The 12,123-nt window shown below is 41.8% G+C and overlaps 1 protein-coding gene across 1 annotated transcript in view; it reads right to left on the reverse strand.

The window, feature by feature from the left end:
- LOC148775812 (ATP-binding cassette sub-family C member 4-like) overlaps positions 1–12,123 on the reverse strand; it is a 154,648-nt gene that overhangs the window by 57,019 nt on the left and 85,506 nt on the right. The window contains 1 exon segment of the mRNA XM_088842651.1: positions 11,480–11,671. Coding sequence (XP_088698777.1) covers positions 11,480–11,671 — 192 coding nt within the window.

Genomic DNA, 12,123 nt, shown 5'->3' on the forward strand with positions numbered 1-12,123 from the left:
CAAGAAACACCTGGAGTCACAGGCAAATTTGGCCTTGGAGCACGGAATGAAGCAGGGCAAAGGCTAATAGAGTTTTGTCAAGAGAATGCACTGGTCATAGCAAACACCCTCTTCCAACAACACAAGAGAAGACTCTACACATGGACATCACCAGATGGTCAACACCGAAATCAGATTGATTATATTCTTTGCAGCCAAAGATGGAGAAGCTGTATACAGTTAACAAAAACAAGACCAGGAGCTGACTGTGGCTCAGATCATGAACTCCTTATTGCCAAATTCAGACTTAAATTGAAGAAAGTAGGGAAAACCACTAGACCATTCAGATATGACCTAAATCAAATCCCTTATGATTATACAGTGGAAGTAAGAAATAGATTTAAGGGACTAGATCTGATAGAGAGAATGCCTGTAACTCTGGATAGAGGTTTGTGACACTGTACAGGAGATAGGGACCAAGACCATCCCCATGGAAAAGAAATGCAAAAAAGAAAAATGGCTGTCTGAGGAGGCCTTACAAATAGCTCTGAAAAGAAGAGAAGCCAAAAGCAAAGGAGAAAAGGAAAGATATAAGCATCTGAAAGCAGAGTTCCAAAGAATAGCAAGGAGAGATAAGAAAGGCTTCCTGAGGGGAGGAACAAGATGGCGGAGGAATAGGACGGCGAGACCACTCTCTCCCCCACAAATTCATCAAAAGAACATTTGAACGCGGAGTAGAGTCCACAAAACAACTTCTGAATGCTGGCAGAGGACGTCAGGCACCCAGAAAAGCAGCCCATTGTCTTCGAAAGTAGGTAGGAAAAAACATAAAAGATAAAAAGTGAGACAAAAGAAGTAAGGACGGAGTTCCGTCCCGGGAAGGGAGGCTTTAAAAAGAGAGAAGTTTCCAAACACCAGGAAACACTCTCAGTGGCAAATCTGTGGCGAGCCTTGGAAGCTCAGAGGGCCACATAACCCTCTTTTTTTTTTTAAGATTTTTTTAAAACCCACAGACTACCCGCCAAACGGTAACTCCCAGCAGAGAAGCAGCGCAGACGCCTGCATACGCCATTAGCAAGCGGGGGCTGGGCAAGGAGGAGCCGGCTGAACTGCTTAGAGAGAGGACTGGGCTTGAATGCCGCGAGAACAATTTGAGAGAACTGGGGAGAGCAAAGCAGACTGTGGGACAGCTTCCCCACGAAAAGGCGGAAAGCTCTAACCTACGACTCGGCCAGCCCCGCTCACAGAATAAAGGACTGAACAGAGCGAGCCGGCTGCGGTCGGCCCATCCCCCATCCCCCGCCAAGACAGGCAGGGAGCGCAGCCAGAGCCGGAGCGGGCAACCACGGCCCCAGAAAGGCATCTGATACAAACTGCAGACAGGCTTGTTGCTAAACAGGACTTCTTGGGCTTGGGCCGGTCGATATCCCCCTGAGAAGGTGTGCCGGTTGTACAACCAGAAAACTGAGTGGCGGGGACTGGGGAGGTGATAAGTCGCAGAGACAGCGCCTGCCAAACACCTGGTCCCCTGAACTGCTCGGACCAGGGAAGGCACAAAACGCAGGCCCAACCAAGTCTGCGCCTTTGTGGAGTACCTGAGAACCTGAACTTGAGCTGCTCAGACCTGGGAAGTGCATACAACCCGGCGCCAGCCTCGGACAGTTCCCGGCAGAGCAACCTAGAGCCTGTGCAGTGTAGACTGGGACAGCATACATGCTGTGAGCAGGGGCAAACCCAGTGTGGCCGAGACGCTGCGAGCACTCCCCACAGACGCCAGAGATATTCGTCTGCAGCGTTCCTCCCTTCCCAGAACAGGACTGAACAACTGAGCATTAAAAAGTGTCCACCCACCCCCTAGTATCAGGGAGGAAATTAGACACTGAAGAGACCAGCAAACAGAAGCTAAAACAGAGGGAACCACCTTGGAAACGACAGATAGAGACGTCTAGAGGCTACTCCAAGAATAAGACCAAAAACCAGAGGCAAGAGGCTTAAGCCCGAATCCTGAGAACACCAGAGAACTCCTGACTCCAGGGAACATTAATCGATAGGAGCTCATCATATGTCTCCATACCTACACTAAAACCAAGCACCACCCAAGGGTCAACAAGTTCCAGAGCAAGACATACCATGCAAATTCTCCAGTAACACAGGAAACTAGCCCTGAGCTTCAATATACAGGCTGTCCAAAGTCACTCCAAACCCACTGACATCTCATAACTCATTACTGGACACTTCATTGCACTCCAGAGAGAACAAATCCAGCTCCACCCACCAGAACACCGACACAAGCTTCTGTAATCAGGGAACCTTGACAAGTCACCTGTCCAACCCCAACGAGGAAACTACATAATAAAGAGAATTCCACAAACGGCCAGAAGAGGGAAAGGCCACCCCAAGCAAAGCATTATAAGCAAGATGAAGAGGCAGAGAAATACCCAGCGAGTAAAGGAACAAGATAAATGCCCATCAACACAAACAAAAGAGGAAGATATAGGGAATCTACCTGATAAAGAATTTCGAATTTTGATGGTGAAAATGATTCAAAATCTTGAAAGCAAAATGGAGTTACAGATAAATAACCTGGGGAAAAAGATTGAGAAGATGGAAGAAAGGTTTAATAAGGACTTAGAGGAAATAAAAAAGAGTCAATATACAATGAATAATGCAATAGATGAGATCAGAAACACTCTGGAAGGAACAAACAGTAGAATAACAGAGGCAGAAGACAGGATAAGCGAGTTAGAAGATAGAATTGTAGAAATAAATGAAACAGAGAGGAAAAAAGAAAAACAAATTAAAAGAAATGAGAACAATATTAGAGACCTCTGGGACAATGTTAAACGCTCCAACATTCGAATCATAGGAATCCCAGAAGAAGAAGACAAGAAGAAAGACCATGAAAGAATACTTGAGGAGATAATAGTTGAAAACTTCCCTAAAATAGGGAAAGAAATAATCACCCAAGTCCAAGAAACCCAGAGAGTCCCCAACAGGATAAACCCAAGGCGAAATACTCCAAGACACATATTAATCAAATTAACAAAGATCAAACACAAAGAACAAATATGAAAAGCAGCAAGGGAAAAACAGCAAATAACACACAAGGGGATTCCCATAAGGATAACAGCTGATCTTTCAACAGAAACTCTTGAGGCCAGGAGGGAATGGCAAGACACACTTAAAGTGATGAAAGAAAATAACCTACAGCCCAGACTACTGTACCCAGCAAGGATCTCATTCAAATATGAAGGAGAAATCAAAAGCTTTACAGACAAGCAAAAGCTGAGAGAATTCAGCATTACCAAACCAGCTCTCCAACAAATGCTAAAGGATCTTTTCTAGACAGGAAACACAGAAAGGGTGTATAAACTCGAACCCAAAGCAATAAAGAAAATGGCTACGGGATCGTACTTATCAATAATTACCTTAAACGTAAATGGGTTGAATGCCCCAACCAAAAGACAAAGGCTGGCTGAATGGATACAAAAACAAGACCCCCATATATGTTGTCTGCAAGAGACCCACCTCAAAACGAGGGACACACACAGACTGAAAGTGAAGGGCTGGAAAAAGATATTCCACGCAAATAGAGACCAAAAGAAAGCAGGAGTAGCAATACTCATATCAGATAAAATAGACTTTAAAACAAAGGCTGTGAAAAGAGACAAAGAAGGAAACTACATAATGATCAAAGGATCAATCCAAGATGAAGATATAACAATTATAAATATTTATGCACCCATCATAGGCGCACCGCAATATGTAAGACAATTACTAACAAGTATGAAAGGGGAAATTAACAATAACACAATAATAGTGGGAGACTTTAATATCCCACTTACATCTGTGGATAGATCAACTAAACAGAAAATTAACAAGGAAACACAATCTTTAAATGATACAATAGACCAGTTAGACCTAATAGATATCTATAGGACATTTCACCCCAAAACAATGAATTTCACCTTTTGCTCAAGCGTACACGGAACCTTTTCCAGGATAGATCACATCCTGGGCCATAAATCTAGCCTTGGTAAATTCAAAAAAGTTGAAATCATTCCATGCATCTTTTCTGACCACAATGCAGTAAGATTAGATCTCAATTACAAGAGAAAAACTATTAAAAATGCCAACATATGGAGGCTGAACAACACGCTGCTGAATAATGAACAAATCATAGAAGAAATCAAAAGAGAAATCAAAATATGCATAGAAATGAATGAAAATGAAAACACAACAACCCAAAACCTCTGGGACAGTGTCAAAGTAGTGCTAAGGGGGAAGTTCATAGCAATACAGGCACACCTCAAGAAACAAGAAAAAAGTCAACTAAATAACCTAACTCTACATCTAAAGCAACTAGAAAAGGAAGAAATGAAGAACCCCAGGGTCAGTAGAAGGAAAGAAATTGTAAAAATTAGGGCAGAGATAAATGCAAAAGAAACAAAAGAGACCATAGCAAAAATCAACAAAGCCAAAAGCTGGTTCTTTGAGAAGGTAAATAAAATTGACAAACCGCGAGCCAGATTTATCAAGAAACAAAGGGAGAAGAACCAAATCAATAAAATTAGAAATGAAAATGGAGAGATCACAGCCGACAACACAGAAATACAAAGGATTATTAGAGAATACTATCAGCAATTATATGGCAATAAAATGAATAACCTGGAAGAAATGGACAAATTCCTAGAAAAGTACAACTTTCCAAAACTGAACCAGAAAGAAATAGAAAACCTGAACAGACCCATCACAAGCACGGAACTAGAGGCTGTAATCAGGAATCTTCCAACAAACAAAAGCCCAGGTCCAGACGGCTTCACAGCCGAATTCTACCAAAAATTTAGAGAGGAGCTAACACCTATTCTACTCAAACTCTTCCAGAAAATTGCTGAGGAAGGGAAACTTCCAAACTCATTCTATGAGGCTACCATCACCCTAATCGCAAAACCTGGTAAAGATCCCACAAAAAAAGAAAACTACAGGCCAATATCACTGATGAACATAGATGCAAAAATCCTTCACAAAATTCTAGCAATCAGAATCCAACAACATATTAAGAAGATCATACATCATGACCAAGTGGGCTTTATCCCAGGAATGCAAGGATTCTTCAATATCCGCAAATCAATCAACGTAATACACCACATTAACAAACTGAAAAATAAAAATCATATGATTATCTCAATAGATGCAGAGAAAGCCTTTGACAAAATTCAACATCCATTTATGATAAAAACCCTTCAGAAAGTGGGAATAGAAGGGACATATCTCAACATAATAAAAGCTATATATGACAAACCCACAGCAAACATTATCCTCAATGGTGAAAAACCGAAAGCATTTCCCCAAAAGTCAGGAACAAGACAAGGGTGCCCACTCTCACCACTACTATTCAACATAGTTCTGGAAGTTTTGGCTACAGCAATCAGAGCAGAAAAAGACATAAAAGGAATACAAATTGGAAAAGAAGAAGTAAAACTTTCACTGTTCGCTGATGACATGATCCTCTACACAGAAAACCCTAGAGACTCTACCAGAAAACTACTAGAGCTAATCAATGATTACAGTAACGTTGCAGGATATAAAATCAACACACAGAAATCCCTTGCATTCCTATACACTAATAATGAGAAAATAGAAAGAGAAATTAAGGAAACTATTCCATTCACTGTTGCAATGAAAAGAATTAAATACTTAGGAATATATCTACCTAAGGAAACAAAAGTCTTGTACATAGAAAACTATAAAACACTAGTGAAAGCAATCAAAGAGGACACTAATAGATGGAGAAATATACCATGCTCATGGATTGGAAGAATAAATATTGTAAAAATGAGTATACTACCCAAAGTAATTTATACATTCAATGCAATCCCTATCAAGCTACCAATGACATTTTTCACAGAACTAGAACAAATAATCTCACAATTTGTATGGAAATACAAAAAACCTTGAATAGCCAAAGCAATCTTGAGAAAGAAGAATGGAACTGGGGGAATCAACCTGTCAAACTTCAGGCTCTACTACAAAGCCACAGTCATCAAGACAGTATGGTACTGGCATAAAGACAGAAATATAGATCAATGGAACAAAATAGAAAGCCCAGAGATAAATCCACGCACCTATGGACACCTCATCTTTGACAAAGGAGGCAAGAATATAAAATGGAGAAAAGACAGTCTCTTTAACAAGTGGTGCTGGGAAAAGTGGTCAGCCACTTGTAAAAGAATGAAACTAGAACACTTCCTAACACCATACACAAAAATAAACTCAAAATGGATTAGAGAGCTAAATGTAAGACCAGAAACTATAAAACTCCTAGAGGAGAACGTAGGCAAAACACTCTCCGACATAAATCACAGCAAGATCCTCCATGACCCACCTCCCAGAATATTGGAAATAAAAGCAAAAATAAACAAATGGGACCTAATTAAAATCAAAAGCTTCTGCACAGCAAAGGAAACTATAAGCAAGGTGAAAAGACAGCCTTCAGAATGGGAGAAAATAATAGCAAATGAAGCAACTGATAAAGGATTAATCTCCAAAATATACAAGCAGCTCCTGCAGCTCAATTCCAGAAAAATAAAAGACCCAATCAAAAAATGGGCCAAAGAACTAAACAGACATTTCTCCAAAGAAGACATAAAGATGGCTAACAAAGACATGAAAAAATTCTCAACATCCCTCATAATCAGAGAGATGCAAATCAAAACCACAATGATATACCATTTCACACCTGTCAGAATGTCTGCTATCCAAAAGTCTACATGCAATAAATGCTGGAGAGGATGTGGAGAGAAAGGAACCCTCTTACACTGTTGGTGGGAATGCAAGCTAGTACAGCCACTATGGAGAACAGTGTGGAGATTCCTCAAAAAACTGGAAATAGAACTGCCATATGATCCAGCAATCGCACTCCTGGGCATACACACCAAGGAAACCAGAATTGAAAGAGACACATGTACTCCAATGTTCATTGCAGCACTGTTTATAATAGCCAGGACATGGAAGCAACCTAGATGTCCATCTGCAGACGAATGGATAAGAAAGCTGTGGTACATATACACAATGGAGTATTATTCAGCCATTAAAAAGAATACACTTGAATCAGTTCTAATGAGGTGGATGAAACTGGAGCCTATTATACAGAGTGAAGTAAGCCAGAAAGAAAAACACCAATACAGCATACTAACGCATATATATGGAATTTAGAAAGATGCAAATGATAACCCTGTATACGAGACAGCAAAAGAGACACAGATATATAGATCAGTCTTTGGGACTCTGTGGGAGAGGGTGAGGGTGGGATGATTTGGGAGAATGTCATTGAAACACGTATGTTGTCATATGTGAAATGAATCACTAGTTCAGGGTCAATGCATGTTACAGGATACTCGGGGCTGGCATGCAGGGATGACCCAGAGGAAGGATAAAGGGAGGAGGGAGGTGGGAGGGGGGTTCAGGAGGGGGAACTTATGTAAACCCAGGGCGAATTCATGTCAATGTATGGCAAAACCAACCAATATAATATTGTAAATTAATTTGCCTCCAATAAAAAATAAATTAATAAAAAAAAAAAGAAAGGCTTCCTCAGCGATCAATGCAAAGAAATAGATGAAAACAACAGAATAGGAAAAACAAGAGATCTCTTCAAGAAAATTAGAGATTCCAAGGGAACATTTCATGCAAACATCGGCTCAATAAAGGACAGAAATGGTATGGACCTAACAGAAGCAGAAGATATTAAGAAGAGGTGGCAAGAATACACAGAAGAACTGTACAAAAAAGATCTTCACGACCAAGATAGTCACGATAACGTGATCACTGACCTAGAGCCAGACATCTTGGAATGTGAAGTCAAGTGGGCCTTAGAAAGCCATAGAAAAATACAGGAATTCTCTGTGCAATTTTTTCAACCTTTCTGTAAACCTAAAATAATTTAAAAATAAAAATGTTTCAATAAAAAAAAAAGAAAGAAAGCATCCCTACGAACAAAGCTAGTGGAGGTGATAGAATTCCAGTTGAGCTATATCAAATCTTGGATGCTGTGAAAGTGCTGCACTCAATATGCCAGCAAATTTGGAAAACTCAGCAGTGGCCACAGGACTGGAAAAGGTCAGTCTTCATTCCAATCCCAAAGAAAGGCAATGCCAAAGAATGCTCAAACTACCGCACAATTGCACTCATCTCACACACTAGTAAAGTCATGCTCAAAATTCTCCAAGCGAGGCTTTAGCAATATGTGAACCGTGAACTCCCAGATATTCAAGCAGGTTTTAGAAAAGGCTGAGGAACCAGAGATCAAATTGCCAACACCCGCTGGATCATGGAGAAAGCAAGAGAGTTTCAGAAAAACATCTATTTCTGCTTCATTGACTATGCCTAAGCCTTTGACTGTGTCGATCCCAATAAACTGTGGAAAATTCTGAAAGAGATGGGAATCCCAGACCACCTGACCTGCCTCTTGAGAAACCTGTATGCAGGTCAGGAAGCAACAGTCAGAGCTGTGCATGGAACAACAGACTGGTTCCAAATAGGAAAAGGAGTACGTCAAGGCTGTATATTGTCACCTTGCTTTTTTAACTTATATGCAGAGTACATCATGAGAAACGCTGGGCTGGAAGAAGCACAAGCTGGAATCAAGATTGCCAGGAGAAATATCAATAACCTCAGATATGCAGATGATACCACCCTTATGGCAGAAAGTGAAGAGGAACTAAAGAGCCTCTTGATGAAAGTGAAAGAGGAGAGTGAAAAGGTTGGCTTGAAGCTCAACATTCAGAAAACAAAGATCATGGCATCTGGTCCCATCACTTCATGGGAAATAGATGGAAAAACAGTGGAAACAGTGTCAGACTTTATTTTTGGGGGCTCCAAAATCACTACAGATGCTGATTGCAGCCATGAAATTAAAAGACGCTTACTCCTTGGAAGGAAAGTTATGACCAACCTTCATAGTATATTAAAAAGCAGAGACATTACTTTGTCCACAAAGGTCCGTCTAGTCAAGGCTATGGTTTTTCCCGTGGTCATGTATGGATGTGAGAGTTGGACTGTGAAGAAAGCTGATCGCCAAAGAGTTGATGCTTTTGAACTGTGGTGCTGGAGAAGACTCTTGAGAGTCCCTTGTACTGCAAGGAGATCCAACCATTCCATTCTAAAGGAGATCAGTCCTGAGTGTTCATTGGAAGGACTGATGCTAAAGCTGAAACTGCAATACTTTGGCCACCTCATGCGACGAGTTGACTCACTGGAAAAGACTCTGATGCTGGGAAAGGTTGGGGGCGGGAGGAGAAGGGGACGACAGAGAATGAGATGGCTGGATGGCATCACCGACTCTGTGGACATGAGTTTGAGTGAACTCCAGGAGTTGGTGATGGACAGGGAGGCCTGGCGTGCTGTGATTCATGGGGTCGCGGAGAGTCGGACACGACCTAGCGACTGAACTGAACTGAACAGCACTCTGAGGGACAACATTGTATCAAGAGCTGTGGATAATGTTTTTCTGACAAAGCAGTTCACCTTCCTGACCTACAATGGAACTGGAAATAGAAGGGAGCTTTTGCCCTGTGACTAACTGAAGCTGCTCCCTGAGTAACATTCAGGTATTAAGTTGAATATTCTTTTATGTTACAAGGGTTTCATTCATTAAATTACAGCTATTGTCCACTAGATGGGTCTGTGGGGTGGTAAGAATTTTAAAGAGCAGTTCTTTCAGTTATTTACAGAGTTGTCATGGGTTTGTGTGTGTATGTGTGTTGGTTTCTGCTTGCTTACACCTGTGTAACTCACTCACCCTCACAACCAGCAGTCCCTCAGCACCCTCTCTGTGCCATGCAGAATGCTACTTTCTGGGAACAAATATGAAAATGAGATACTCCCTGATTTTAAAAAGCCTCAAGTTACTATAAGATACAGATCCCAAGTTGCAAAGCATGCCACAGGTGCTATCTCTTATTTTCATTATGATAAAATTCACATACCATAAAATTGAACTATTTAACCACTTTTAAGTGTACAGTTCGGTGTTCAGTACATTCACATTGCCGTTCAACCAGGCGTGAGAATATTTTTTCTGCCTCGTAAAACTGAAATTCTTACCCACTAAACAAACAACTCCCCATTTACCCTCCCCAAGTTCCTAGAGACCACCATCTTACTTCTTGTCTTTGACTACTCTAGGAATCTCACATAAACAGAATCAGAGTATTCATTCCTTTTGTGTCTGGCTTATTTCATTTAGCAAGATGTCATCAAGGTTTATCCACAGGTCAGAATTTTCTTCCTTTTTAAGGCCGAATAATACTTCATTGTAAGGATTTAGCTCCTTCCAACTTTTGGCTGCTATAAACATAGGTGTACCATAAACGCTAACTTAAAAGAATATGTAAGACACTAAGGAAGAACTCAGGGTCTCAAAGATGCACTAGAGTTGACTCAGCAAATAAGGAGATTTTTCCCCATCCAGATGACAGAGGGCATGGGTCTCTGAGGTAGAGGAGCAGCATGTGTGCTGGGAACAGGGAGGACGTGGTGCTTCGAGAGAACCTACACACAATCCTAGTGCAGGGGTGTGTGTGTGTGTGTCAGACATACTGGCTGCAGAGGGAAGTGGGGAAGAGCTTCCTACCACCTTGTCTGTTCCAGTTCAGTCTCTTCTTCAAGATTCTGTCCTGATCCCACTTGACGGCCTCAAACTGAGTGTGGAAGGAACATCACCAGCAGACATGGATGTTGGCAGGTCCGGGTCACAAGCCTCTCTGCCGTCTCCCACATGGACTTTCTCTGCTCCCATCAATTTGCTTTTGATTTTGAGCCAGTCTCTAGACCCTGCCTCCATCTGAGGCCCTGGTTCCTCACCCCTGACTGGGTCATTATTGAGGCTCTTCTCTAGTGGAAACAAGCTCACCCCACGGCCCCTGCTTGAGTGGACTTGAGGCTATGCTACGGTTCTAGCAGCAGCTCACCCAGCCCAGTAAGGATCAGATCTGGGCTAAGAAAGAAGCAGTCTATGGGGGGAGGGCAGAGGGCTGGCAGCTCAGGGTGGGTGAGTGAAGGACAAGGCTACAGGAAAGGCCAAGGGACAGAGAAGGAGGCTGCAACCAGAGGGCACCGTGGGAGGAGGAGGAGATCTCAGAAATACAAACAAGCAAAGATGGCAAGGAATGAAATATTGGAGAGCTAGGGGCAGGAAGACAAGGCTGACGTCCCAGACTTTGTATGAATAATCAGGTGTCACATATGGTGTCCTGAGTCAGATGAAGCCCTGGGTCCAAGGGCCCATCAACCACCATGAGGGAGCTCACAATACAGGGAAAAAATTTCCTGGGATCCCCATTCCATGATCAGTTTCCAAGAAAGATTCACCTACAATGTCACTGATCTAATCTGCATCCTTTAGGACAGAGTCCCCCTGACACACTGACAAAGAAGCCAAAAGCAGATGTGGTGCTAAATCTTTAGCTGAATTTTAAAAAGGCAAGTGGCTTAAACTAACCTTTCGTCCTGGGTGAAAGGTTCCATACACATTGCTCAATACCAGAGGCCCGTCCGACTTATGCCTGAAGTTCACATCGATAAAGAAAATCACTCCCCTGTTGGGCCAGGATGGCGGTGGACGATACTCAAGTTCCCAGGATGCTTCTTTCACAAGGTCTGTGTATTCAATCCCCCTTTCTACTGAAATCATCTGAAACACGTATGACATCTCATGAGTTAGTATCAGAGGATCTTGTTTATGGATGTTCAGAGATTGTAAATGAAACCTTCTGCTTTTATATGGTTCAGAACATCCCAGGTCTCAGCATCCACAAAGGACAGACATAGGAGTCTGATGAGGCCTTGGATGATTTGAAAACTTGTTCATTATCTTCAACACTTTTACATACGACTGCTTCCTTCAATTTTATATTAAAGTTAAAAAATTAAAGAAATGCATAATAAGATTTTATTGATCCTCCTTTCACATCTGAGTAAAAAAAATTTTTTTTCAGAGAAAAGAATACTTATGGACACGAATGAGTAATGTGTGGCTACAGAAGGGCCACATGCTACAGATGAACAGAACTGGACGGTCATCAAACCTCATTAATAACCAATCATTTTCTACTCTGTTATGTGCTTCCCTCATAGCTCAGTTGG

This window comes from Moschus berezovskii, chromosome 13 (assembly GCF_049115385.1).
Source record: "Moschus berezovskii isolate FMDL1 chromosome 13, NW_MosBer_1.0, whole genome shotgun sequence".
Lineage (NCBI taxonomy): Eukaryota > Metazoa > Chordata > Mammalia > Artiodactyla > Moschidae > Moschus > Moschus berezovskii.